The sequence below is a fragment of the Malurus melanocephalus genome, unplaced genomic scaffold, assembly GCF_030028575.1.
Source record: "Malurus melanocephalus ecotype Western Australia unplaced genomic scaffold, MMel_1.1 scaffold_41, whole genome shotgun sequence".
Taxonomy (NCBI): domain Eukaryota; kingdom Metazoa; phylum Chordata; class Aves; order Passeriformes; family Maluridae; genus Malurus; species Malurus melanocephalus.
This window is the reverse complement of record NW_026623273.1, coordinates 1,276,554-1,304,376: the sequence shown is the minus strand read 5'-3', so window position 1 is coordinate 1,304,376 and position 27,823 is coordinate 1,276,554. Positions and strand designations below refer to the sequence as shown.

At 36.2% G+C, this 27,823-nt stretch overlaps 2 protein-coding genes across 4 annotated transcripts in view; both read left to right on the top strand.

Moving 5' to 3' along the window:
* NUP155 (nucleoporin 155) overlaps positions 1-22,829 on the top strand; it is a 28,038-nt gene extending 5,209 nt beyond the window's left edge. The window contains exons 7-36 of one of the 3 annotated variants that reach the window (XM_057364686.1): positions 57-162; positions 717-790; positions 1,093-1,184; positions 1,317-1,414; positions 1,500-1,652; positions 1,922-2,022; positions 3,390-3,560; positions 4,345-4,455; positions 5,346-5,440; positions 6,828-6,916; positions 8,071-8,133; positions 9,074-9,133; positions 9,218-9,368; positions 10,198-10,264; positions 11,079-11,197; positions 11,393-11,496; positions 12,772-12,905; positions 14,619-14,810; positions 15,447-15,585; positions 16,225-16,360; positions 16,774-16,927; positions 17,177-17,281; positions 17,385-17,539; positions 18,007-18,136; positions 18,408-18,521; positions 18,983-19,103; positions 19,544-19,654; positions 20,422-20,558; positions 20,984-21,084; positions 22,309-22,829. In XM_057364686.1, the coding sequence (XP_057220669.1) occupies positions 57-162; positions 717-790; positions 1,093-1,184; positions 1,317-1,414; positions 1,500-1,652; positions 1,922-2,022; positions 3,390-3,560; positions 4,345-4,455; positions 5,346-5,440; positions 6,828-6,916; positions 8,071-8,133; positions 9,074-9,133; positions 9,218-9,368; positions 10,198-10,264; positions 11,079-11,197; positions 11,393-11,496; positions 12,772-12,905; positions 14,619-14,810; positions 15,447-15,585; positions 16,225-16,360; positions 16,774-16,927; positions 17,177-17,281; positions 17,385-17,539; positions 18,007-18,136; positions 18,408-18,521; positions 18,983-19,103; positions 19,544-19,654; positions 20,422-20,558; positions 20,984-21,084; positions 22,309-22,447 (3,522 nt within the window). In that variant the 3' untranslated portion in view covers positions 22,448-22,829. The remainder of the gene's footprint in view (positions 1-56; positions 163-716; positions 791-1,092; positions 1,185-1,316; positions 1,415-1,499; positions 1,653-1,921; positions 2,023-3,389; positions 3,561-4,344; positions 4,456-5,345; positions 5,441-6,827; positions 6,917-8,070; positions 8,134-9,073; positions 9,134-9,217; positions 9,369-10,197; positions 10,265-11,078; positions 11,198-11,392; positions 11,497-12,771; positions 12,906-14,618; positions 14,811-15,446; positions 15,586-16,224; positions 16,361-16,773; positions 16,928-17,176; positions 17,282-17,384; positions 17,540-18,006; positions 18,137-18,407; positions 18,522-18,982; positions 19,104-19,543; positions 19,655-20,421; positions 20,559-20,983; positions 21,085-22,308) is intronic. The other 2 variants (XM_057364687.1, XM_057364688.1) reach the window with 2 other exon arrangements.
* Positions 22,830-23,455: 626 nt separating this feature from the next.
* CPLANE1 (ciliogenesis and planar polarity effector complex subunit 1) overlaps positions 23,456-27,823 on the top strand; it is a 58,003-nt gene continuing 53,635 nt past the window's right edge. Inside the window, exons 1-6 of the mRNA XM_057364685.1 lie at positions 23,456-23,903; positions 24,035-24,186; positions 25,006-25,141; positions 25,334-25,453; positions 26,291-26,520; positions 26,848-26,954. Of these exons, the coding sequence (XP_057220668.1) occupies positions 24,106-24,186; positions 25,006-25,141; positions 25,334-25,453; positions 26,291-26,520; positions 26,848-26,954 (674 nt within the window). The 5' untranslated portion in view covers positions 23,456-23,903; positions 24,035-24,105. The remainder of the gene's footprint in view (positions 23,904-24,034; positions 24,187-25,005; positions 25,142-25,333; positions 25,454-26,290; positions 26,521-26,847; positions 26,955-27,823) is intronic.

Sequence of the window (27,823 nt, the reverse complement as noted above, 5' to 3'; positions counted from 1 at the left end):
TTGTTTGGATTTTGTTTTACTTTTTCTTTCAATGCTGTGTTTGTTTTAAACTGTAGGCTGAAGCAGGCTGGTTTAGCCAGCGTTGTAGAAAAATCAATCACTCGAAGAGTGCGCTGTCTTTCTTAATTCCTTCATTGCTACAGTTCACTTTCTCAGAGGATGGTAAGTACTGATGCTAAAGACTTAGCCAATAATTTAACGTAACCTTTTAAAATAATACTACCAAGAAGTCACTGAATATTTTGCTTACTCAGAGCATTTAGTTATTGTCAATGATATTTGCAGTGGTTATTATAAAAGAACTGCACAAGTCAAGACAACACTGTGTGTCTAGTTCAGATATAGATAGCAAAATCTGAAAAAATGGACATTTCTGACTAAAATGAATGATCTGCAGAACAAAATTAATGTGTGCTTAGTGGGATCACCATGAACATGGAGAATCTATAAGTGCATAATCTTACCCTCTTTCACAGCTTAGTGAAAAATTATTTTGAAATTAGATAGTTTTTTGTTCTGGGGTGTCTGTTTGTTTGTTTGCTAAAAGTTGTGTTAGTTGATTGTTGTTCTAAATCTCTTGTAAGAATGGAGGAGTGCTGTGTGTTTGCAGTTTTTGTTAACTTACAATTCATCATTTTATAGGTATTCTGTCCTAAACTTGCTTTCACAAATCCAGCGTTGATTCACAGCTTCTCCACTTTTTTATCCCTCCTCAGATCCTGTAGTTCAAATTGCCATTGACAACTCTCGAAATATCTTGTACACTCGTTCAGAAAAAGGAGTCCTGCAAGTAAGTGACTTCTTACSACTCTTTTCTCTGTTGGTAATGTGKGTGATTATGTGCATGTACCTTTTAAAGTTTTCCTCAATACCTGAGAATTCTCTWTAGCTATGAAAGGACCTTATCTCTGTCTTTCTGTAGCAATGTATGTGCTGAAGACTTGAAATACCTTTTTTCTGGGGAAAGAGTAGCCTCAGCTCTATGTAAATATGAGTATGAAATAAAAATATAGCTTGAGTTTGCTTCTTGATTAGTGAAGCAATTTTTRTTAATTCATTAATAAATCACTAAACTGTGTTATTGAATTGCAGGTTTATGATTTGGGGCAAGATGGTCAAGGAATGGCCAGGGTTACTTCTCTTTCACAAAATGCTATAGTTTCTGCTGCAGGGAGCATTGCCAGGTATGTTCATGGCACTCTATSTTAAGTGGTTACTTTTAAGGCCAGTAGTTTCGCAATACATTTTTGGAGAATGTTTGCCTGTTTCTTTAAATTGAAAGTATATTGGGTGGGGTTTTTTGTTTTATTTTTCAGAACAATTGATCGTTCTGTATTTAAGCCTATTGTTCAAATAGCAGTGATTGAAAATTCTGAATCCATAGACTGTCAACTACTAGCAATCACACATGCAGGTAAAAAAAGCAGAGCTAATTCCCCTCTATTGAAACTGATAAATGGTGTCTACACAGTTTGTGACCTTTTCTATCTTTTGTTCAGGTGTCCGACTGTATTTTAGTACTTCACAATTTAAACATCCAACAGCTCGTCCTTCCATGTTAACCTTGGTCCATGTCCGTTTGCCACCGGGATTTTCAGCTTCTTCGAATGTRGAGAAGCCTGCAAAAGTTCACAGAGCTCTTTATAGCAAAGGTAAGCAGTGGAACATGCCTCAGATGAGATTTTATGTATGGCAGTCACGCTTACATTGATCTGTGTAAACATGTTTTACCTTTTAGATGTCAGATGGTGTTAAAAYTAACATTTTGAAGAACCGTATGACATACAAGCCCAGGAGATATTTGCTGTTCAAATTGTATGATAATGACTTAGATCGATGTTTGYTAATTTAAGAATGAATTAATGAGTTTGCATTTAATGCATGATTATTGCTTCTAATATGGATTTACTATTCTTGCTAGGGGTYCTGCTGATGGCAGCTTCAGAAAATGAGGATAATGATATCCTGTGGTGTGTCAATCATGATTCTTTCCCTTTTCAAAAGCCAATGATGGAAACACAGGTATAAAGCAAACTTCTATGATGAAATCTAGCTGTTATCTTTTCTTTCCTAATAAGAGATGCCTGARTAATACTGTCTGCAAATAATAAGTAGTTCACATAGAACTTCATGAGGAGTTTGGAAACTCACACAAAGCTACTCTTACTGATCAATAATGCTTCAAAGAAAAAAATAGAAGGCAGTTCTATGAATGAGTCTCTTAGTAGGGATCACTAGCTTGATGCAAACTGTATGTCAGAAGTTAATGCCTTAACTTTTAAGACTTCTAATTAATATATTTGAAAATACTCTTGCCTRTAGCAATGCTGCATAATTATAATGTTAATCAGGATAAAATTTGTTAAAGATTGTTTAAAATATAGATACTAGACCCGTTGGGAGTCTTTATTTAAAGTGATATGCCATGGCTTCATTAAAATTCATGCATGATTAGTAGCTTTATTATTTCATGGGGATTTTTTTCTGACTTTCATTTTCCTAATAGTTACATAAGTGGGTTTGCAAGAGAGGTTTGCAGGGGATTAGTTGTCTTAGTTTCAGTTTCAGGGGAAACATGTATTTAATCTTTGAAAGAAGTTTCAAGTCTTCTGCTGGGGTAAAGAAGTGATGTGAAAAACAGTGCTACTGGAGGTGTACCTCCAGTAGAGGAGTGAATGGAAGGATGGTATAAGTTAAAACCTTCAAAGTCAGGTATCTGTTTATCTGCTGCTTGTATTAATTTCCTACAAGGAACTTCATAGTTCCTTCAGATCCTTCCCTGCAAAAGCTCAGACATAAATATCAAAACTGTCAACCTCTGTTCTCCTATGGCATCTGACAGTAACAGACAGTTGGATTTCCCAAAGAAAAACTGCAGCCTGTTCTTGAGCAGCAGTTCCTCCTTGTTAACAGTTTCCTGGAATGTCTTTACTAGTATATGTCTTTTCCTGAGTTATATTTGAAGTACTGCTGCCAACCACAAAATTCTTGTAAACTTCTATAGTTTAATTGCAGCTTTTTTTGATTCTTTTAGAATTCATTTAAACTCAGGATGCCTATTGKTACCTAGTTCTGATATGGTTAATAGATGGTTGCTGTTTACATTGTAGCAKCCTTGCTTTGCAAGTTGTTTTACATTTAAATGTAAAACRCTATTCTGGTCCCCYAAAAGAAGGAGTATATTAATCTCTTTCTCCTAAAAGCAGCAATATATAGCTGTGAATCTGTGGTASCTTTCTGGTAGTACAAGAACTTGCTCATTTTGTCTGGGTTTTCTTGTGTGAAGAGTGGATTCTGTTCTGTGTAATGGTGATTAGCAAAATATTACCATGGATGCACAAAATCCATGTCTGTTACCAGTCTTTGCATAATATCTATCTGATATTCAGATGACAACTCGTGTTGATGGACATTCCTGGGCTCTTTCTGCTATCGATGAATATAAAGTTCAGAAGATTGTAACACCACTAAATAAAGACATTATTCCAATAACTGATTCACCTGTTGTTGTGCAGCAGCATATGCTGCCACCTAAGAAGTTTGTTCTGCTTTCAGCCCAGGTGAGTTACTACTTTTCTTGATATAGATAATCAGAAGAGTAAGTATAAAATTAGACTACTYGTCTAAACTTGTACATGGTTGATTTTAGATATGTTTTTGTGATTATGTTGTGAACATGAAAAGGAATAAGGAAGGAGATAGTTCCAGCAMTCTACTTATTTTAAATTTACCCAGTTTGAGTGGATTTTAAAAAACAGACCTACCAAAAGCAAGAAGTTAACTTCTTCCTACTTTTCTGATTTCATTTAGCAATATTTTAGGCACTCAGTATCTCAACCAATAGGCTATTTAAAACAAATAATGTTTAAATTTTAATGTSTTGCAAACTCTAGGCCTGCAAGCAGCATTGGTTTAATACCAGCTGTTTTGTTGAGGGCGTTGGTTCCTTTCCAGTGGTCCGTTTGAATGCAGGGAAGGTGATTAATGTGAAGTCTTACCATGCCTTGAATTCTTTAAGTTTTTTTCTTCCAGGCAGCTTTCAGATTTGCAAGATAGACAAAGGCTTTCTTTCCTGCATATATTTATATTCTATGCTTTGTGTTAGGCTAAGAATACCAAAATTAACTCAGTTTGTGGAGAGTTTATGGCTTTTCCAGTATTTTGCCTGCCTTTCCTAGACTCACTAGTGATTGAGAACAGTGCTTTGGCAGCCTGTTACATTTTGATCTAGTGGTACAACAGAGAAAAACTCAGAATCCTAAAGATTAATATCATGGGGATGGGTGTGTTGGAGTGTAACACAATAAAGACAATGTTCTTTTAACTTGCTTGCCTTACTTTTAGGGAAGTTTCATGTTTMATAAACTCAGACCTGTCGATCAGCTGCGGCATCTGCTTGTGAGCAACACAGGTGGAGATGGAGAAGAGATTGAGAGATTYTTCAAGTTGCATCAGGTAAGAGCTTTTGATGGATGACTTGTAATCTTTTCATTGTTGATGCACCCTTGTGCCCCGTGTTTCATTTTCCAATTAAAGTAATCGGTAAATTTTTGTTCTCCTTTTGTCTACACAAAGCTAAATTGTATAGAGAAATGATTTCTCATTTTATGATATCTAGAAACAAATGTGTAATGCATTTTTATCTGAAATTCCTGTATGTCTTGTGTGCAGAAGTGTAGTRCAGTTCTTAGTTTAGAAAGAAGTTGATCTGAGAGAGGAGAGGAAGAATTTCTAAAAAGGTTGAATTCCTACTACTACAAGGAGTTTTTATATTTTGAAAGCCAGTAGAAAGGTGTGTAATTGGTCTGGGTATTTTTTTTTCATTAGCAGCTCTCTTTGTTTAAGGTAAACAACAAACAAGCAGAACTTTGGTTATTCTGAATTACAAYTTTAATATGAATAATATTGTGTAGTATCTGTAGTCAGTGTTCGTTGTAATCTATTCTCTTATGCTTGGGAATAMCATAATTCATATTGTAGCATGGTATTAGAATATGCAAACATTGATTTTTACAGGTGTTTTTTCTTCAAACACAATTGTAGTTTATGTTTTTTGTAGAAGTTGCCTGAATCTTGTCATTCTYAAATGCCAGGCATGAAGGTTGTTCTCTACCAGTAATAGCACTGAGTTTGCAAAAATTGTAGCAAAAACTTACCTGATACAATGAAATACTGATCTTTTGGGGATTCACTTCTTGTCTATAATTGGAAAGACCGGGTTTCCTTGGCTTCTAAATAAAATGATGCAGAAAGTATTTACTGTTTTAGTTATTGAGGAATACAACTTCTATTCTTTCCTTACCTGCTTGTATAAGATGCCACATTRACTGTGTAACATGCTCTAGGAGGATCAGGCCTGTGCCACCTGCCTTATTTTGGCCTGTTCTAATGCTGCATATGATAGRGAAGTGTCTGCCTGGGCTACTCGAGCATTCTTCAGGTAAGTTTCAATTCCGTATGTCATGCTGAATATTACGCTCAGGATCACTACAGCCACTAAACCCTTTTAYAGGCTTTTAACTTCCTGCCAGTTCAGCACTTGGTGACTTGGTTATAGATGTTTTTGGTGGCGGTGGTGGTTTGGGTTTTTTTTTCTGGTTGGTTGGTTGCTTTGGCTGAGTTGTTGTTTAATTTAGTTTGTTTTTTCCAGTACAATTTGAGTGATGAAGTATGCGCTTCCMCTCTGGGGAATTAAATTGTAATCCTTGTGTTTTAAATACTGCACATCCTTAGTATGGTGAAAATTTATGTGTTTTCATTAGCTGCCCTATACAAGTTGGTATAGACACCCTTYAAGTCCTGGCAGGTGCTACAAGGTCTCCCCAGAGACTTCTCATCTCYCAGCTGAACAGCCCCCACTCTCAACCTGTCTTCATTGCACAGCTGCTTCAGCACCCTGATGGTCTTWATGGRCTCCTCTGGACCTGCTCCAGTGGATTCAAAGTCTTTCTTGTAGTGAGRACCCCAGAGCTGGATTCAGTGAGGGTGTACAGATGGGGTATCACAAGGACAGAGTAGAAAGGGAGAATCACCTTTCTCAACCTGCTGATGACTCCTCTTTTGATGCAGCCCGGAATGCTGTTGGCTTTTTGGGCAGGCTGTTGGTTTATTTCCAGCTCATCATCTGTGAGAACCCCTAAGTGTTTCTCCACAGGGCTGCTCTCAGTGAATTCTTTCCCAGTCTGTGCTCTGGGCTTGCCCTGAAGCAGGTACAAYACTTTGCACGTGGGCTTGTTGAACCTCATGATGTTCTTGTGATGCCATGTTGTGGGTCTCTTGGCTGTTACCACAGGAAGAGTAAACAGTTTTTGGTAAGATACAGCTGTTGAGAGTGAGGATAAAACGTGCAGCTTGGAGAGTTATGTTCCCAAAAACTTACTTGGTCCTTGCCAAAACTTGTGCAGGTGTTATAAGCAGTCAACTGTTTTCAGTAAGAGGTAAATAGTTGCTGTTTATTAAACTCAGTTTCATCACAAAATYTGAGACAAAATGTGGATAATAACTGAGAGGCGGGTGTTAGCAAGSGAAGACATAGCAAAGTGCTCATATAGGATAGAGTTGAATAGAAATTACTTGTGGATGATAAAAGGACAAGCATGGGTCATTTCAATTGTGTGCTTGTTTTCATTTCCCTGTAGAAGCAAACCTTGAAAAGATACTACAGCATAAGCCTGGCTTTGGAATTGGTAAATTTCTCTTTRAAAATACACTGGGATTTTTATTCCCCATTTTAAAAGAACCCCAAAATTGCTGTTAATTCTCAAAGACACGAAAATTGAATGGACTGTGCATGACATGTTGAGAATTTTTGGTTTTGCAAACTTCAGATATGGTGGAGAAGCACAAATGAGATTTCCATCAGCTCTGCCTCCTCCCAGCAATGTTGGACCTATTTTGGGCTCTCCTGTTTCTGCAGGTATGTAGGAAGCATTTATTCATTTTGGACAGGTTGTTTTTCCTTGAATAKGTTGTGTTTTGTCTTCTCATGAATACTTGTGTTCTTTTTGTCTGAAATAGATTCACTTACTGGCCAGTTAATGACAGGACCTTTTTCCGTTTCTCTTGAGTGATTTTTGGATTTTATGAGCAGGTCATGTTATCTCAAATTACGTGTCYTTATTGCATATACTTTGTTAAGACACTGTGAAGAAGTTACTTCCAGCGGCCAGAAAACCATTTATCAATAATGTGTTTCAGACTTCACAAAGCTTAGTTGGTTGCTGTGTAGCTATAGCAGTGTCTTCCTACAGTGTCATTGTCATACCTCTACAGATACTGCTTATGAGAAAGAAGAAATTTGATTAAGAAATGAGCTAGTCATTTGGAGTGATTTCTCCCTTTAAGAGCTCTGTCTTCAGCATCTGTTTTCTGCCTCCTTCAGTGCCACCTACAAAAGAGAAAGCTGCTTGTTTGTTTCTCCTCAGAATTTGATGCTTCTTGGTGTGGAGGCCTTTTTGAATTCACAAATTCGCTTAAATTTCTACAGTTGCTGTCCCTTAATATGCATTACTCAATTCCAGATTCTAAGTTTTTTTTAAAAAATTCATAATGATTAATTTCAAACTGATTGAAATTCTGAATGAAATTAATTGTTTTCTTTTTATCAAGAACTTACTTATGTGATCCTCTACCTTTATGTGACATGTGGCATTTATCCATTTCATTACCATATTTTACATATATCCATGTTCCTAAGTATTGGAGAAAAATGTGCTGAACTAGGATGAAGTTTAGGAAAAACAATTGACCCTGTTTTTCAGATTTCTTAACTACTATTAAAACACTAAGGAGGCTGGCTAATTTTAGTGAATCAGTGGCTTCATTTTCCAACCTTATGATGTGCAACRGTAACAGTATGGGCAAGAATGAGGCAATGTGTAAGACTAGGGTCTACTAAGAATGAAATTAAGTTGTGGGGGAAATGACAGGAAGCTTTATAGTCAAYAAGGGAACTAATTTTAGGAGTAAATGTATTTTTCCCAAGTCTAAATGTTTGCATAWTTTCATCGTTCTGTTATAAATGCCTCTTTCAAATCTAGTGTCAAAGCACTTGTTTCCATTTTGCTTCAGTAACAGGTCCAGGTGGAAGATGGCACCATTCTTCTCCTACTACTTTCTCGGTTTGCTCAAAGGGTAGAGAACTGTCATGTGAAATTAAGATTCTGATATTGTGGATGTCCCATGTGGTGGGTCAGACACTGCTGACAGAAATTCATTAAACCACCTCATAATTTTGCATGTGAAACTACATTACAATAATGTTACCATTAAAAGGCCAGGTGCCTTTAATTTAGTTCCATCTTTTTCTCACTGTTGAAAGTTTAGTCGTGAATTTGCATGCTGCTTTTCTGTGGGTTGGTGCTTTGCTTAGCACACATGACAATGTGACAATGTGAGAATGCATTGGCACTGTGTTATCCTCCGTGCTCTTATGTGTTGCTAAGTTGGGAGAACTGTAGTAAATGGGGCAAGAAGAACTGATTCTTTGGWAAAACCAAATTTTCAGAGGGCCAGTTTTCTTGCCTTTTCTGTGACACATCATCTTGCTTGCAATGGTACGTGGGCATTTTTGTAGATAACCACACATGTTCCTGGTCTTTTGAAATCTTTAGTTAGATATTCAGACTTAATTTGGAGGAGGAGGTTGAGTGTTCACAGCCGAACTTGAGGCTGTGGACAGTCTCAGACCTAGTGTTTCAAGATAGCAGTGTTGCTGTAGTGTTTGTCCATCTGTCCTTTGTGAAAATGAAGAAAAATATTAAGAGTGTTCAGCATTCAGAAGGTGAGGAACAACAAAAAGTATGTGGACAATAATATATTCAATGCAGACAAGAGGTGGTATGCAAAAAATAACAYATGAATGCTGAGAAAAAAATGCTGCTTCAACTGCTCTTTGGTTTGCTTGTGCAGTGTTGGGTTGATAAGAAATGAGTGCAATTTGATGCTTATAAATAAAATGTTTAAAGTATTCAACAATTTTGCTTCTTTTGCTCAGATGTTTTATGGCTTAGATTTGGGGGGYTGTTTTTAATTGTTTTTAACAACCTTGCCTTCATTTCTTTTCCGTTTGGAGGTTCCCCTTTGACTGTTGATAGTCCATATTCTAATCCTAGCTTCTTGACATCTGGGCAAGGTAACACCTTTTCCTTTTTTTTTTTTTTAACTAGGCTTTTTTATTGGCATTCAAATGAGTAATATTMACCTCTTTTTTTGCTAGGTTTACAACCTCCTGCTATGTCTACTCCTATATTTCCTTCTGGAAATTCCATGTCTCACCCTGGTACATCCATTAGTGGAATGATGGGTCCTGAGATAGTATTTTCTGGAAGACACAATGGCATCTGCATATATTTTGCTCGGATTATAGGGTGAGGTCTTTGTGTAAAAAGATTCTGTCACTCAATTTTTTTTATAGTTTTTCTTTGCACTAATGCTTGTAGGTGGTGCMTTCTATATTAATAGTATTTAAATTGGAAATGAGTAAATTTAATGTTGTATTTACAAAATATCTGTTGATATAATACGTTGTCTTTGCAGTTCTTTTAATAGCAATGCATTCAGTGAACTTCCAGGCCAGTAAAGTTGCATAGATGTTGACCTCGCAATCAAATGCATAAACACAACTCTGAAGACTGCATTTTTTTTTTGTTCAAACCGCTGAGTTGTGTGTTTTAAACTCCTACTGAAGGACAAAGCAGAAATATGGAAGGACTTACAGAATCAAAGTCCTGACTTTCAGTAATTTCTGTTAAGAATCTTTAGTCAGAATGCTGAAGTTAGAGCAATGAAGCAGGACGAAAAAAGATTCTGTTACCTCGAACGTTGAGCCCTAAACAACTCAAACAAGAACAGAACTCTGCATGTTTGTCACTCTTCTGCATGCTGACTGAGAAATGTTTGTTATACTTGTTTGTTTACACTGTATTTTCAGGGAATAATATTGAACTATAGTATTTGAAAGTGTCAAATTGAATTTAATTTAAGTTTTAAAATTTGGAATTTTGTTAATTRTTTGTATCTGTGCTCTTCATAATTGCATAATGGCTATATTTTTAGATACTTAGTTTTCATCCAAATGAAATCCTTATTTTAGACTTCGAAGTTAAAGATTTTACCATTTTTTTCTTAAATTGTAAGTAGAAGAGTTGCAAAAATACTTGCTTAAATGACTTAGCTTTTAACACTTTTGTTTTGCAGAAACATTTGGGATGGCAGTATAGTTGTGGAGAGAGTTTTCAAAAGTGGCAATCGAGAAGTTGTTGCAGTACGTAAAAGATGATTTTGTATTCTTTAAAGTTTCTTCTGGTGTTTCAGTACTTTTAAATTTCTGGAATTCTTTTGAACTTCCACTCCCAGTTATAAGCTGTTAAGGTACAAAACCCCTGATYTGTCATGACACTCTTAAGTGCTGAACTCTTAACTGAGAGCTGGTTTTCTTTTTAAGCTACTATTTGTAATGTTACTTTCTAAGAAGCCAAACTAATTTGATCTCTGCTCTTAATTGGTCAGTATTCTCCATGTTTACTGATGGCACTTCCTTGATACCCCCTTAGGGTTTCTTCATCCTTCCTGCAGACAAACCCTAAAAATAAAATGCTTAARTAGTTTGGGATTGTTAAGGAAGGACATAAAAAAGTCCCATATTTTGCTGACTGACACCTTGCTATTTCATTTTTTGTCCATTTTCAAAGTCTTTTGTGGCTGTGGCTCTTAATAGAGTGCTGAACTGAGTAATTCCARCACTGCAAAATTAACTGCCTGTGAGCTTTCCTCCTCCTGTCTTCTAACATAACTGGGAGACTCTGGAAGACTTTGACAGTTATAGACTGTGTCTTAGCAGTGCTCAATCCTTGTTCTGGTGTGGAGTTGAAAGTAGTAAAGCCTAGCTGATTTAGTTATTATAGGGGAAAAAAAATAGCATCTTGAATACAGTGTATCTTCACAGGACTCCTGCCTCTTCTATTACTGTTACACTATTTATTTGTTAATTTTTTCAATGACTTTAGCTTAAAGTTGAAATGTTTTTGAAGAAGTGTGAAAACCCAGTTTTCGGTAAAGGAGTTTCTTTTCTTTTGTAGATAGAAAGCAGTGTTCCATCCCGTGTGCTGGAATGTGTGCTWCAAGAACTAAAAGGTTTACAAGAATTTCTGGATAGAAATTCACAGTTTGCTACAGTAGGAGCACTTGGAAACCCAAGGTATTCTTAACTGTGGTAAATTTWCATGTGGTATTTAACGCCCAACTTCTGAAAAACTATACCATGTGCCTTGAGTTGAAGTGTTTGGTCTCCAGCTATAGCTATKCAGTTGCTAAACATGACTTGTTAGATTCATCTTTAAAAGATTCAGTATTTGTAATCATATTAGCTTTTTTTTTCCCCTTTGAATTACAGTTTCAGCACACCAGCCAATTTGCAACAGAGGCTCCTGGGATTTATGCGGCCTGATGGTGGAAGTTCTCAGCAAGTCCAGCAAGAACTCCAGAGGAAATATCATGGTATGTAATTCTTTTTGAACAGGAAGTATCAGGGAATGGTGCATCTGGATGTTGCCTTTCTCACTTTTCTTGTGAAATACTGTAAATAAAAAGATTTTTTTTCCCCCACAAATTCTATTTTAAACATTATGCCATTTTTTGCACACTTACTTGTCTCCTTTTTTTACCTTCTTAACATTCTCTACAGTGGATAAGATTGTTTAATCTCCTTACTGCAGTACTTACTAGGTGCACACCCATTTATATTTGCAGGATGGCATTTATTAAGCAGTTGTTTTATGAGGCAAGTGACCTATAAAAAAAAAAAACTTTAGTGCAGGTTGCCAAAGGTACAGTCCTTGAAATGTCTACAAAACTTTTAGAAAGGTGAGGTCTCTCACACAGCCCATTTGAATTTGTGTCCTCTTGTAGTGCAGCTTTTGCCCAGCCCTTGCAGGCAGTTTGGGAAGTGTTGCTGCTGTTATATATGGAATTGAGGATGTTTGTGGTCCATGTTGGTATAATCCTGGGATTTCAATAATACAAATGTAAAAAATTTCTTTAAGCCACTATGTTGGATTTTGTAAACCTTCAATAGTTTTTATTTTTTATTTATTCTCATTAAAAAGTTCATAAATACTTTTCATTTGCTAAATGACACAACGTAATTATTGCTACCTCTTTTATGAAGTGTAAACACGCAAAAGAACAGACATAAATTGTTGCAATTATATTCCACCTATGTTATAAATATGAACACATTATCCTTTCAGTTAATATAACACATCTTATCATACTTAAATGTTGTAGTTTTTGGAGCAGTTGCTTTAAAGGTAATGTAGACAGTATTGACCACAGCTGTAATTGTAATTGTTCTCTCCACAAGTAAATACAGGTAATCAAAAGGAAAGGGAATGCATATGATTTATTTTAATTTCTTTTATGTTCATCAGAAATACATTTATAATAGCTATTTATGAAAAAACTAGGTAAAAATTTAAGACTGAAGTGTAAATCCAGTGCTTTTATGAGAAACCATGCTTCTTTTCCAGAGAGTACTACTTCATTGCATAATTTGGAATAAATGTTAATGATGGTATTTGTTTTGCAGAAATGTTAACATGGCTCTTAGCTTCTAAGAGAGCTAGACAGCATTAATCAAGAATGGAAGAGAAAAAAAGAGAGAAATTTGAGATTTTTCCTGTAAAACCTCAAAAATTTATGCTAATTGAAGCTAATAAATGCTTATTTGAAAAATGTAGAGTTTTTCAGCAATCACTATCTCTGCTCTTTCAGCTGAGGCACAGTTAACTGAGAAGACCTCACTTCAAGGCATCCAGCAGCTTGTTCGCAAAACCTGCCAAGCACTGGCTTTATGGAAGTTGCTGTGTGAGCACCAGTTCAGTGTTGCTGTAGGTGAGCTTCAGAAGGTAAGATCTGGGTCATATAGTTCACTTTTTTTTGTACTAATCACCTGAATTTCTTTTGCTATCTAAGTATTCTCAGAGGACTATTATTTAAATTAATTGAATAACATAAGAATTTGAAACTACATGTAAATTTTTATTCAGGTGGCAAATAACTGACATAYAGTATTGACATAATCACAGTATTTTCTGAAATTGGAAGTGTCACTATTAAAAAATTATGTTTTATTGTTAGTTAATATTGAGTCTAGTTTTATGTATTATTGGGTTTTTTACCCTAAGTACATTCTGGAAAATGTGCTGGAAAGAATAGATTAATAATTTCCAACCAAGTGGCATTCACCCTTTGCCTTAGTGTTGGTGAAAGATAGAGAACAACAGGATAGTAGAGTCATGGCACTTCCGTGTCAGTAGGGTTCTAGAATGTACCACAGAATAGCTGAGGTTGGAAGGAACCACAGAGATGGTTGGAAGGAACCACTAGAGATGATGATCTGTCCCCACTGCAGTGGGGGGAATAATCTGATTGACTCTCAAAGCAGGGTCAGCTAGAGCAGATTGCCCAGGACTATCCAGTAAGGATTTTAATATCTCCAAAGATGGAAACTCCCCAGTGTCTCTGAACAACCTGTTCATGTTGAATCACCTCTAGAGTAGGAAAGATTTCTATTCAGATACAATTTTCTCTGCTTCAGTTTTTGACCATTGTGTTGTGTCCTTTTACTGGACACCCTGCGAGAAACCTGACTCTGACATCTTTACACCTTCCCAGAAATATTAGTAGAAACCCATGTACTGCCTGGTAAACCTCCCAGCTAAATGATCCCAGTTCTTTCAGCCTCCTTGTTTACAAAGAAAGAAACTTGTAGAACTATGGATGCTACTRCTGTGCACCTTGTCAAACTTGCACCCAGCCCTTGAAAAAAGCTAGTAATTTGAATCCTAGGCATTCTGTCCTAGAACTTAATAGGATTATTTCAGAAGTTGTATTCTTTGTTCWCAAAAAGAGCAATTTTAAAGCCTTTAAAGAGGCACAGAAGCTGTAGCTCTTCATACTGTTGCATTGGGGAGCTTTGAGCAACTTTTATTTCATGTTGGACAAAGAGTTAACTAACTGTTTCACAAGTAAAATGTTTCCCTCCGTTTTCAGTAGATTTAGAGTTTTTGTAGTAGTATTATGCTGTTAGGCAACTATGTGAGCAAATACTCATAGTAAATTAAAAAACATTAGTAACATTCAATGTAATTTAATTTTTAAAAGAATTAAGAGTACAGACCTTGAATTATTCAAACTCCTGCTTTTATTGAATGTCATTTCTTTTTATTTATGACAGTAGTCAGATTGTTCCCATTATTAAAAACTCTGACAGACTTGTGCATTCTGACAGTGCCCTGTGAAGTAAAAGGAACTGCTACTTCCATTCTTACTGTCAGAGGTCTGAAACGGAGGTGACAGCTAGTGAAGATGACAGATGTTCACTCCTCTGAACATCCAGGGGCATCCAGGGATCTACTGCCTTCACTAATAGCCCTTATTTTTATTTTGGTACAGAGTGTGTATTTAATATATTTCTGTACTGTGCATTGCAGTCATTGGAGTTTTGTGTATTTTTAATTACTAGAAACAGTTAATTCTGTTCCTGGAACATTCTGACATTTCTAAACAGGATCACAGAAAAGATGTGATAAACTAATGAAATTCTATCTCATCTTCAGGAACTTCAAGAACAGCTAAAGATTACTGCTTTTAAAGACCTGGTGATTAGAGACAGAGAATTGACTGGAGCACTTATTGCGTCTCTCATAAACTGTTACATCAGAGATAATGCTGCTGTGGATGGAATCATTGCCCATTTGCAAGATATCTGTCCTCTTCTTTATAGCATTGATGATGCTGTGTGTTCAAAGGTAAGTGTGTTTCCAGATTTTACACAAAACACACCTTTAGAGCACCTTCAAATGAGGTAAATTGGGCAGCTTGTAATTCATTATTATGTTTAAGTAGTTTCACAGGCAGAGGAAATAATGAAGTCAAGTTGTGGGTATAGTTYTGTCTTTTAGATGATTAGTGCTGAACAGGACAGGAAAACTATAGGAAGCATTTAGAGTTATTTGTAATGTTCATGAAGTCTCATAACTTAAATCTGATGTCTGTCTGTCTTCTTTATGTTGATAAAATGTTTCCTTATTGCAGCTTTTGCTGTGCCTAGAATGTTGGTGTTTTGTCTGTTGCACAGTTTGTTGTACTTAGTGAAAGATAACTGTGTTTAGGRATTTACGTCCTTGAAGCTTTTCAAATAAATTTGAAACAAGTAACTGGTGAGGAGAGAATGGGAAACTGGTTGGTTAAGTCCTCAACCCTTCTCTCTAATGGTATTGTAGCCTTTCTGCTAGAAACTTTGTGACCAGAGCATGCATTTGAGAGGATCATGTTTCTATTGTTTCATCTTTGACATTTGGAATAATAACTCATTAACAGTGTCCATGATCTGTTCATATTGTGCTCATGAGAAAAATTTCCATTTTCCCATCCTTTGTCTTTAGGCAAATGAACTTCTTCAGCGGTCTCGACAGGCTCAGAGCAAAATGGAAAAAGAGAAGATGCTGAGGGAGTCACTGAAAGAGTACCAGAAGATCAGCAATCAAGTAGACCTTGCTAATGTTTGTGCACAGTACAGGCAGGGTAAGAGCCAGTCACAGATCATGTTAAATAATTTATATGATTACCTTTCATACCATCTTTTGGGTTTGTTTTGGGTTAATAATGTTTGCAATTAAAATGTGGCCTTTAATTAATTAAATTAATTAATTAAAATTAAGCCTTTCTAGATTTCACCAACCAACCTAGAAACCCATTTCCATGTTAAAATTTTCCCATACACTTAACTTCATATTGCAGTGTCCCTTCATTTCATATATGTGGTTAAAATACTCTTATTGAGTTCTATGTAAGCAGAGAGTTTCAGGCAACTTTTTATAAAAAGTACACTGTTTGAAAGATTGTTCTGAATCCTATTTTATGCAGTRGAAGCTAGTATATAATTTAAATGTAGCTGTAACTGATATAACCATTAAGATTTGGGCCTCTGTAAAGTATTACACATTGTGCAGGACATTCTAATTTAACTTAGTATCTAACTCCAAACTTGCATGTAAGTCCCACAGGGTAGGAACAGGTGTGAACCTTTATATAATACAGACCCAAGTGAATAGTTTTTATTTTTTCTTGCTTGCTGAAATGAGAAGTGTTTGATGCCACGTTCCATTTTGCTGAGAATTTAATGCGATAATGAGCACCGATATTTGTTTTGATTTTTCCTAGTGCGTTTCTATGAGGGAGTAGTAGAGCTCTCTCTTACAGCTGCTGAAAAGAAAGATCCTCAAGGTCTTGGCCTTCATTTCTATAAAAATGGAGAACCAGAAGAAGATGTTGTTGGACTCCAGGCTTTTCAAGAAAGGTAGGTTTTCAGGATAATTTATGATCCTTGTATGGGGTGCTTTATTTCAAGTGACTGGAAAAATAGCTCTTTTAGGAAAGGTATGCAGGGTAATAATAAGTAAGCATTTATGATAAGGGACACAATATAAATAATTTTGCCCAGCATGCTTCCTTTGATTAATATACCAATAGCTTAATCTGAAACAAAGAGTGGTAGATCCAGAAAACATTGTGATCAGAACAYCACAGAAATACTTCTTAGAAAGATAAATGAGAACAGACTAGATTGTGACGAGTAGCTGACAAAATTTGTGACCTTCTTAAATTTTACTAACTCTGTGTACAAAATCATGCAATRACAGCTTGAGATTACTATTTCGTAGACAGTTGCAATGAAAATTAYGAGGCTTTTATCTTTTGCTCTATTTACAGATTAAACAGCTACAAGTGTATCACTGACACCCTTCAAGAGTTAGTGAATCAAAGTAAAGCTGCTCCTCAGTCTCCCAGTGTACCTAAAAAGCCAGGTCCTCCGGTGCTGTCGTCTGACCCCAACATGCTCAGCAATGAAGAAGCTGGACACCATGTAAGAAACTAACAAAAAAGTCATTACTGTCCTCCAGAAAAGTGTGATTTGAAGGAGTCTAGAATTTRTCTTGAAAAATTACAGTAGTTTAGCGAAGTGAAGATCTGTCCTCTGAACTGGCCTCTGTAACTAGTCCAWGGAAATTATGACATGTGAATAATGTGAACTTAAGAGTTGTTACATAGGAATCAGTGCTTAAAGTAATGTAACCACTTTTGGAATAGCAATTCTGGCCTTTTCTTCCCTTAGTTTGAACAGATGCTAAAGCTGGCTCAGCGCTCAACAGATGAACTCTTCAGCATTGCACTTTACAACTGGTTGATACAAGCTGACTTGGCGGACAAGCTGTTACAGGTGATGTCATCTATACACAATGAACTGGGAGAGGTAATTGTAATAATGCTTTAAAAATCAGGGAAGAGCAAAAGTATAAATGTTACCTTTCTGATGTTTGCAGGTTACTGCCCCCTTTTTGGAACCCTACCTGGTGCGGATGACCAAGATTGACCAAAACAAAGTCCGCTACATGGATTTACTCTGGAGATACTTTGAAAAGAATAGAAATTTTAGTAATGCTGCCAGAGTCTTAGCAAAGTTGGCTGACCTGCATAGGTATGGATTGTGTGTGATATGTTGTGTATATATTGAGGCAATTAAGGAAGAATCAAAAAGCTTAAAATCAAAGCCTTATGACTTAAGTGTTCTAAGAAAAGGCCAAGGACAAGAAAAGGCCAATGTCCAAGGTGGTTTTCTAAAAAAGAAAAAAAATTAACAGAAAATGCGAGCTTTAAATCTAGACAATTATTTGAAATAAATTATAATGTTCATTTATGTGTAACATATTATTTTGCAATGTATTTCCTGTGACTATGATACAATAAGTGGTCAGTTCTTACTGAGAAATACATTAGAACTGACGTTGCAGCAAAGATGGGGTTCTGTGGTTGGACTGATGCCCTGCATGACTTAGTAAAATCAGGAAAACCACGTACTAATTTCCAGGGTCTAGCTTGAATATAACTAACCCTCAAATAATAATATGTTAAGTACTCATTTTATTTTGAATATTTGTTTTGCAGCACAGAAATTTCTCTTCAGCAGCGTCTTGAATACATTGCACGTGCCATTTTGAGTGCCAAAAGTTCCACTGCTGTATCATCAGTAGCTGCAGATGGTGAATTCCTACATGAGCTAGAAGAGAAAATGGAAGTAAGAAAAATTATTAAGCTGAGCTACACTGTAAAGGCATAATTACACTTTGTCTCATTGGCTCATGATGGTTTTATTATCAGTTCTATATAAATGGATTTCTGTGCTTTTTTTTCCTGACGTGGCAAAGTTAGGTAGTTGAAAATGGACTTCATGGTATAAGATGGTAACATTTCTGCATTTAAATAAGCTAAAGTTATTTCTGGGTGTATTAATAAAATTTTATTAAATTAATTCAATATTGAAATACTTTATTTTCCTCTTAAACAAGGTTGCAAGGATCCAGCTTCAAATTCAAGAAACATTGCAGCGGCAGTATTCCCATCATTCTTCAGTACAAGATGCAATCTCTCAGCTTGATGCTGAGCTGATGGATATAACCAAGGTAATTGAAATCTCCYTGTGTTGAAATCCAGTTTATCAGATTTTGTGGGGGAAAAAAGTTTTCCAAGAATTATCCTGTGGTGACTGGGAAAAATAATAGGCARTTTATCATCCTGGTCTCAGAAAGACTGTTTCTCTGGACTGTCATTTTTTGTACTTTGATAATCTTTSATTCTTCAGTACTTTAATTTCTTTCACATATTTATTGTCATTATAAAGTCTCCTAGATTTCTTCATCTGCTGAAAAAAATTGTTGGAAAATTAAATTTTAGTTTTAAATTCTTATAAAATGTGGAATTGTATTTAAGAAGTGAAACTAAATGTAGCAAAAAAGAAGTTTAGTGATAGGCAGTTAAGTAACTGGTGTCAATTTGTGTTTATCACACAAAATAGTGAGCAACTGTTTTTTAAAATTTAATTTTATTCTACATGAGAAGTAAAGCCTGGTAATTTTTCTTTCAGCTGTATGGAGAATTTGCTGACCCTTTTAAGCTCTCCGAGTGTAAGCTTGCAATTATACATTGTGCAGGTCATTCTGATCCTATCYTGGTGCAAACTCTCTGGCAAGAAATCATTGAAAAAGGTAGGTCTTAATGGACTAGGAGTTACGATGATCTTTCTCATCCTTTACCATGGGTTAGTAATTAACTCTCTCTTCCTGTTGCTTTTGATTGGGGTTTTTTTCCCTTGGATTTTGGGCTYGAGTTTGCCACTGTGCAAACATTGATAGAGATCTACAGGAAAAGCTGTGTGGTTGTTGGTTTGTTGTRGGGTTCTGGAATGTGGTTTTGTTTKGTTGTGATTTTTTAAAGTATATTTCATTGGAATTTCATGGAAGCATGAAAAYTTGCAAATTTACATGCAAACACCGGAAAAGGTTGTATTTTCACTTCCATGTGCTGATTTTCGTTGACAATAGTGCAAGATGTTCATATACGGATTATAAATTTAGGTACCTCAGTGTCATTCTGTATAAATGTGGAACTTTTCCTGCAGTTCTGTGTGTTTTCTTTTCATTTCCAGAGTTGAGCGACAGTATATCCCTGAGCCCCACTGACAGAATGCAAGCACTTTGTCTGAAGCTGGCATTACTTGGAAAGATCTATGCTGGCACACCTCGCTACTTTCCTTTAGGCAAGTTGTTGTTGACCTGTATATTAAATAAACCTATGTGTTTGATGGRTGGGTTTCAGTGGTTTTTTTAGCTTCTTAAAAATGTTTTAAAATAAGAAATATTTCTCTCTTTTTTAATGTCAAAAGAAATGGGAAATAAAGTTTAGATGGCATCAGCAGTTGGTTTTGGATGGCTTTGCAGATCCCATTGTAGAAAGCAGTGAAGTTTGTTTGCATCGAAGTATGAAGTAAAAATATGTATTTACACATTTAAGATTTTTATCAAGCATATGTATCTGGTGTCTCTTGAAGTTTTGTAGAAACCATCTGCCATCTGAAGGGGCAGATTCTGAAGTTTAGGGGATTTCTGGATTTTTAGAGGATTTCTGCTTTTTTGATGCTCACATATTTTGACAACATGGCATTATATAAAAACCTAGAAAATTGATTGTTCAGCAGTAAATAATCTTTTATAATACTAAAATGTTGTGCAACAGGATTAAATATGAACCTGTAGTGCTGAACAATGCATTGTTAATCCTTACAGGTKCTAAAGAGCTGGTGGTTTTGTGGGCCATTCTAGCAAATGCAGTGATAGTATGTGTTCTGTGTAGAAACAAAAGTTACTTTTCTTAACAGAGTGGCTGTGTGTCAAAACYGTAACAAAGTACTCAGCATGGGTAATCCCTGGCATGCATTCTGATAGCAAATGACTGCTAAATCTCTTTCTTTCATAGACTACCATTAACAAGTTGAAATCTAAATATTCTCTCGTTTCTGTTCTCCAGACTTTTTAGTGCAGTTTCTAGAGCAACAGGTCTGCACTTTGAACTGGGATGTAGGTTTTGTAACATACACCATGCAAGAAATTGGAGTGCCATTGCCAAGGCTCCTTGAAGTATATGACCAGCTGTTCAAAGGACGGGTAAGGAAAGTAGCACAAAATAAAAATGYTGATTTCAACTACCATCAAGATCTCGCTTTAGTGGGAAATGTGAATGTGAGGAGGGATATAGCAAAATTTATATTCAAAACTTTGCTTTCTTTAGTGAATAAAATCTGTGGATTTTACACTACGTCTTGTCTGATCCATTGATGCAATATACAAAAGTATTTGACTACTCTGGTGATGGAAAACTGAGTTAAATTCGTGTATGTTTTAGTATGTAATTTAAAATAATATTTAAATATAGACAACAAAGTTTAAGGTARAATTCCCATTTATCTTACATATTTAATACAATAAATAAATAATAGTAACAGCTGACAATCGGTGTACACAACACACACTTTTCTTTGTCTTGTGTCCTTAATATTTATATCTTTAATACTTTGTATTTTTTTTTTTAGGATCCATTTTGGAATAGAATGAAAAAGCCTTTACACCTCTTAGAGTGTATTAATGTATTACTATCAGGATATGTACAGGATCCAAGCAGAGTGGCTATGAGGTAAGGGAACAACAATACTGTAATAAATAGCAAAACATGTAAAATATTGTAAAATACTTCACTCCAGCAATTCCCAAAGCTTTTCTTCTTTGGATGAACTTAGTATTTTRTTCCTAGCAGTGGTTTCTAACACTCCTCATTCAAAACCATTTGGTAAAAACTGGTAGAGTACTCCCTTATAAACCACTTCAACAAAAGTAATTTTCTTCAGTTCACTGAAGATGCATGAGGAACTGAGAKGATTAATTTGTAAATTTTGGCAACATGCTTTAAGGACTAGTTCAGACAAATCTAAGGCAATGTGTAAAAAGTGGGGAAAAATGAGAATCAGGCATTTTGTGATTGAAACAGTGAACTGTTTTGTATGCAAGTTCTAGGCGCTCAGAGTTACTCTGGAAAAGAAAAGCCTAAATATTGGGATGGATCTTCCCCAATTGTTTTTAAGAGGTTGATGATGAATCAGTCTCCAAGACAAATTTGGTTTAACTCACGTCAGGAAAAAATTTAGATGTRATATTAGAAAATATGTCTAGCAAAAAAAGAGCTAAGTACTCAAAAAAGTGGCCTGCATGTCATCTCTAGCTCTGACAAGTTCTGTTTGAAGAGACTAGGCCCAGTTCAGTCAGAACTATCTTGTGTCAAAGACAGTAAGCAGAACTAGTAGGCAAAGTGTTGGTAACTCTTCTAAGCATAAATGTTTCTTATTATTTTGAAAAATACACATATTTTTCAAATATTCACATGCAGTTTACTTCTTTTAGCACTTTATTGGTCTTTTATGGTTGGCTGATTTAAATACACTATTAGAACTTTGGTGAACATTTTCTGATTTTAATATCTACTTAGATATTGCATAAATTCAATTTGATTAAAATTAAGACATTTAAATTGCTGTCTAAATGAATAACTTACACATTGTCCGTAATACTATCTGAAGTTGTATCTAAATGTTTCACATTGCTATAAACTCTATCGTACTTTACAGTTTTTATTTAATATCAGATAAATACAAATGGGTCATTTATTTTCCCATTATGCCTTAGTCATGGGCATTAGATTTCAAAAACRAATTTCTGTAATAAACAGTTAAATATTTGAAAGTAGCCAACAGATGTAWTACTGATTTGTTATTCTGTTATAACTTAGAAGGCTCACATTCCAGTTCAGGTAAATAATATATGGGATTAAAAAAGAGTTTGTTGTCTTTCTGTATTTTCTTTGCAGGCGGCGATTCACAAATTTTTGCTTGGATGCTGTTAGTTGCTATTTGGTTGAACTTCAGTCTATGAGTCCCACGCTCATGGTGCAAACTACTATTGGGAATTTTAAATCTCTGCAGGCCAAGTTAGAGCGGCTTCACTGATTGTCTAATGCAAGAACAGAWTCATTAGTGCAGGTAATACGAAATGTAATGAAGGTTCAGATGTTGGCACTGAATTATGAACAAACAAATCCTCAGAAAAAAAATCCTGAGTTTYCTCCTGCCATGGTAACTGAATGTGTGGCCTGTATTCATGCTATCTAAAAGTATCTACAAATTGTAGAATGTAAATGTGACAAATGGAATTTCTTTTACTTTTACTACTACTAGGTTTTTTAACAATAGAAAGCTTTTTTTTATACTGTTGAAATAAAATACATTGTGTGATCTTTGCCATGGGGATAAAGAATATTTGAAAGTATTTTCTTTTTATTTGCTTTACATAATGGGGAAAAGCAAATTCTTTTCCTTGTTTTATCTTAATAATATGTTGTATCTGTTAAAATCAAATAAACAAGTAAAAAAAAATTTCTGTCTACTTTTATTACATGCATACAAACACCAAATTGTATACATTCCTAGAATCCCCTCCCTTGCTGCCCATGGTGCTCTGGATGCAGCCCAGAACACGTTTGGCTCTCCAAAACTCAGGGCTGTGAGTACTGTGGCCAGGGAATATCCAGCACCCCCAAGTCTCTGGGCAGGGCTGCTCTGATCTGTTCATGTCCAGCCTGGGCTGATTCCAGAGGGAGCCCCAGCTTTTGTTCTTGATAAACTTMATGAGATTCCCATGGACCCATTCTTCATCTGCAAGCTTGTTGATGGTGTACTTGATCCATTTGTCGTTAATGAAGATATTAAATACTGATCCCAATATAGAGCCCTGAGGGATACCGCTTGTCTCACCAGAGCAGAGAGGCCGAATTCCCTCCGTGAKCCTGGTCACGCTGCTTTAGATGCAGCCGCGGATGCGGGCGGCTCTCTGAGCGGTGAGCGAGGCTCCCAAGCGGCCGCGTTGAGAGGCGGCGTGTGCTGAGCATGCGCGCCGGGAGCTGCGGGGCGGGGCTGCGCCTGCGCTCTGGGTCAGCCCGGCCCGGCGGCTGCGGCAGCGCGGTGGGGCGGCGGGGCCGGGCTCCCTCAGCGCCCCGGCTCCGGCCAGCGAGCCGCGGTCTGTGCGCGCACTAAGGCTCCTCCCGCTGGCCGGGGGAGGAGTCCGCCCCGGGGCTGTCTCCGCCCTGAGCCGGGCACGGGCAGCGCGGGTTGCCACGGATGGCGCCCRGGGGCGGCGGGGGTAGCCTGTGCCSMCCCTTGCTCCTCGCGCTGGGGTGAGCGTCTGGCCCGGCTCCAGGCCCGCGCCCCTGCCCCTGGAGTTCCTCATCTCCCATCAAAGAAGGCTATAGGACGTTTTCCTCGTCTTGTGCGTTTTTGGAGTTCTTAGCAACATACTTTGTCTTGCGGCTTCTCTCAACTCCTTTGGAGCGAGCGTGTGATAACTCGCGCAGCTGAGCAGCGCATCACCTCTGGGCTGTCCCAACGAAAATATAGTTTGGAAGTACGGGTAAGCATCGGTTCTCTTTGTGTTTAGCAGGAAGCTGCTATAGATAGTCAAGACTTTGCGTCTGCATTCCTCTCCTCTGCTCCCACTTTCAGATAACAAAAACTTCTGGTCTGTTTATTTTCTTTCTTCAGTTTCTCTATAAAAGTGCGGAAAAGCCATTATTTGCTTTTCTATATAATGGTTACCTAGAAGTTTAATAAGAATGGAGATTAAGCTAGATGTGCTCATCTCGAAGTGTATCAAGCATAGAAAACCATGGCCTCGCATATCATGGATTGGACAGGTAAGTGTAATGAACTCTTTATACAAAATTCTGTGAAGTGTTTTAATTGTATAATATTTTGCATTTCCATTTGTTTTAAGAGRGTGTAAAAACAACTTCAGAAAGTGGTTTGAGTGTCCCTTAAGAGTTATAAAAATAAATTACTTTTATCTTATTGATGTGAGGCTGGAGATTCAAAATTGCTCAGAGAAACGTTGCAGAGCATTTTTGTTTTCCTACCTCAAAGATGCAACCACAGATGAGATTGCAATTTTCATGGTTCTAGTTTTTCTTAAGTTTTTTTGCAGAGCAATGTAGGAAATGCGAACAATTCTTTTTTCCCCATTGCATCCTCCRTCTGTTGAAAGACATACTTTCTTAGATTTGTTTGATAGAATCAGATTAAATTTTTTTTCTTCTAGTATTTGAATTTAAATAAGTATCAACTTAAGGCTGATTCTCTCTTTTTTTTTTCTATTGAAATCACTGCCATCTATCTCACTAGATTAAATGATACAAGACAAGATAGCTAATTACTATTTTTGTCATTTTTAGCAGGTAGTTTACTAGAGGTATTTTGAATAACTTTTTACTAATGGCTATAAAATCAGTTTGGTAGTTTGAAACCTGTGAATCATTCATCATCACAGTAGATCCATGCCAGATATGGTATATTGTAAAGAAAATACGCCAGAGAATAAAGTTAGTATGGCAATTTGCTGCTCTTATTATTTTTTTWAATTATTTTCCCCCTAGTATTTTTTATCTCCGCATTATTTTGCAGACTTGTGTAGAAAATAACATTTTGAAAAATTAAATCCTCTTTTGTTCTTTCAATAGGAAAAAGAGGCTATTTTTCTTCTAGATGGTAAATATATAAATGAAATTAACCTGGCATCAGGGAAGACGAAGAAGAAAATCCCTTCTCTGCAGTCATTGTTGAAAAATGTGGTTGTCTTAACAACATCAGGAAATGGTTAAGTATCATATCTTATGTATTATAAACTCAGGTTATTTTATTTGTATTTGTAACTGTCTAGAAAGGCAGATATCTAAAGGATCTGCCAGTTCACTGTCAGCTTTAAAACTGTGGCCAAGATGGAAGAGAAGTAATTTTAAGTATTTCWAAGTAATATCCTTCAAAACTTCTCTCCCCCAATGAACACAGCTGCTTGGTTGGCAGGAATACTTACAACAGGAGAGCTATTTCTTTGGAATAAAGATCAGGACTGCTTGAAAATTGTACCAGCAATTGAAGAGTCCAAGAAAGTAGTAGCAGCTGCCCAAGGTAGGTTTTTTCAATTAATCCTGTGAAAAAATAAATAGAGGGAAAGCTGTTTTCCTTTCTTTATAAATTCTTACATGAGTAAAAACTGTATTCTCACATTGTTTTGAATTTGTATAGTTTATATGTTAGCTAAACTTTGCAAATGCCCTTTKTCATGTGAATGGTACAAGTTTTTGCATTTAGTAACCCCCCTGTACACAGTTAATTTTCAAATACTGTATTTTTAATAGTTATTTTTTTTGCTGTAGAAAAGCATTCCTGACTAGGTTACCAATACTTTACATGKATGTACATCTGATGTAAACAGTGTGTGGATAATTTGAAGCTTGTTCTCTAGGTGGGCTTTTATGACAAATGCTAGCTGAAGAGAATAAACTAAAGGCATGTATTTGTGAACTTAATTATGAAATATTGCCTTGTATGAAATTATGAAATATTGCCAGTGATGATGACATCACTGATACCAGCTTGTAAAGTTAAGTGCTGCACAAGAAATACTCTTATTTCAGGGAAGATCAGTAGTATACTTCAGTAAGTAATAAAAGCAAACAATAGTAGAACACTTAGACGATCTCAGGAAACATCTCCAATGGTTGAGTGTTGTCRGAAGGGTGATTCCTGGGATTCATAGAGATTAACATCCCTCTGACATCACTGCTGCCCAAGGTCTTCTATCAGTGGTGAAGCTGGACATGGAAGATATTTAACATGGCAGCTTGGATTCCTTGTGACAGACAAGAAAAGAAATTTCATTTTTCTATTCTTTTTCATTCTGTCTCTGACAAAGGAACAGAAAGAATTATGGCACATATGTTATGTTTATTTTTTTTTCTCCAGAATGTTTGATGAGGTTGTACTTGTATGTATCTGGAGATGGGAGAAAGGTACTATTAACTACTCCTACAGCATGTGTCTTTTTGTGGGAGAGCACAGAACATGAGAATACGGTCCCTTGTAAAAACTCTTTTTCTGGGCGTTGGACACAAATTTTACCTGATGAATCAGTCATATTGCCTTCTACTGAAGAAAAAGAAATTGGAGTGCATGCTGCTTTCATACAAAATGAGGTAAAAAATAAGCCCTAAAGCAATAATTTAATAATTAAATTAGAGCCACAGAAGCTACAGCAAATTTTGCAAGCAATGTTTTCCTCTATGGCACTGTGTGTAGGCTTAATAATTCAGTTCATGTTACTTTTAATGACAACATGAGAACTGCCATACTGAATCAGATCAGAGTTTCTAATATTCTTGCCAGCCTTTACATTTCTGAATGACAACATTGTGTTATTAATCTTCATTGTAATATCTATTGATCTAAATAGATAATAAAAGAGAAATTTGTGTGTGACAAGCTTTTTGGGATTATTTTGATTGTTTCCTCTTCTTTTACAGGTACTGGGTGATTGCTGTTTATGTTCCTTTGTATTTTACTCTGGCGAGTGTTTGGTGCTCACGTTTTTGGTTCTTCGGTGGCACGAAAATACCTTTAAAGATGTTAGGTAAGTTCGAGATAGCTGAAGTTACAACATCTTCATGAACATTGTATTTCTTTTTTAGAGTTGGGATTCAGAGACTGAATATGTTTACATGGATGTCCAACTAGTCTTTGGTTACAAGCACCCACTTATGTTTATATGTGTRTGTTCATGCATGCCYTCTGTCAGTTTAAAGCCATTTTTCACTCCTTTACATGTCCCTTGAAAAATGTGTTCAACGTAACAGCATTTATTTATGCGTTCCATACTTCATTACTAGCTTATACCTAGATAAAACAGAGCATACTTATTGTTCTATGCAGGTAGCTATGTATGCTTACATCTGTTGATACGTATCTGTTTTAGGTCATAGTTTTTTGCATAATGATAATGGAATGTATTTTTCTTGTTTTTTTCCTGCGCTGCTTATGCATCTTAAATTTTCTTACATTTCTTATACTGTGCAGCAATGAATGCCCTGACTGTCTCTTCCTCTTCTTTATTACGCAGGTTTGCATGTTTTGTTTCCTGTTGCCCATTTCATTTCTTCTGCTCAATGTCAAAGTGTGCATGTTCGTTTCTTTATCTGGGYTGGGACCAAGTACTGAAATAGTTATATTGATACAACCACTTAAAAATGCAATTGATTAATAATCTGGAGCACATGTATAGTTCATTCCTCTTCCTAAGTGACATATCCATTTAAACGCATAGATATATATGTCTTCTGCAGGTATTATTTGAATGACTTGCTAAAATTTTGCTCTACACTTGACATGGTATAAATGCTTTTGTTACATGATGTCCTTTTGATACTGATTTTGTAATGATGTCCTCCTTGACCTAACCTAATCTTCAGTTTATCAGTGGCATGGTAATACCCTTCTGGTAAT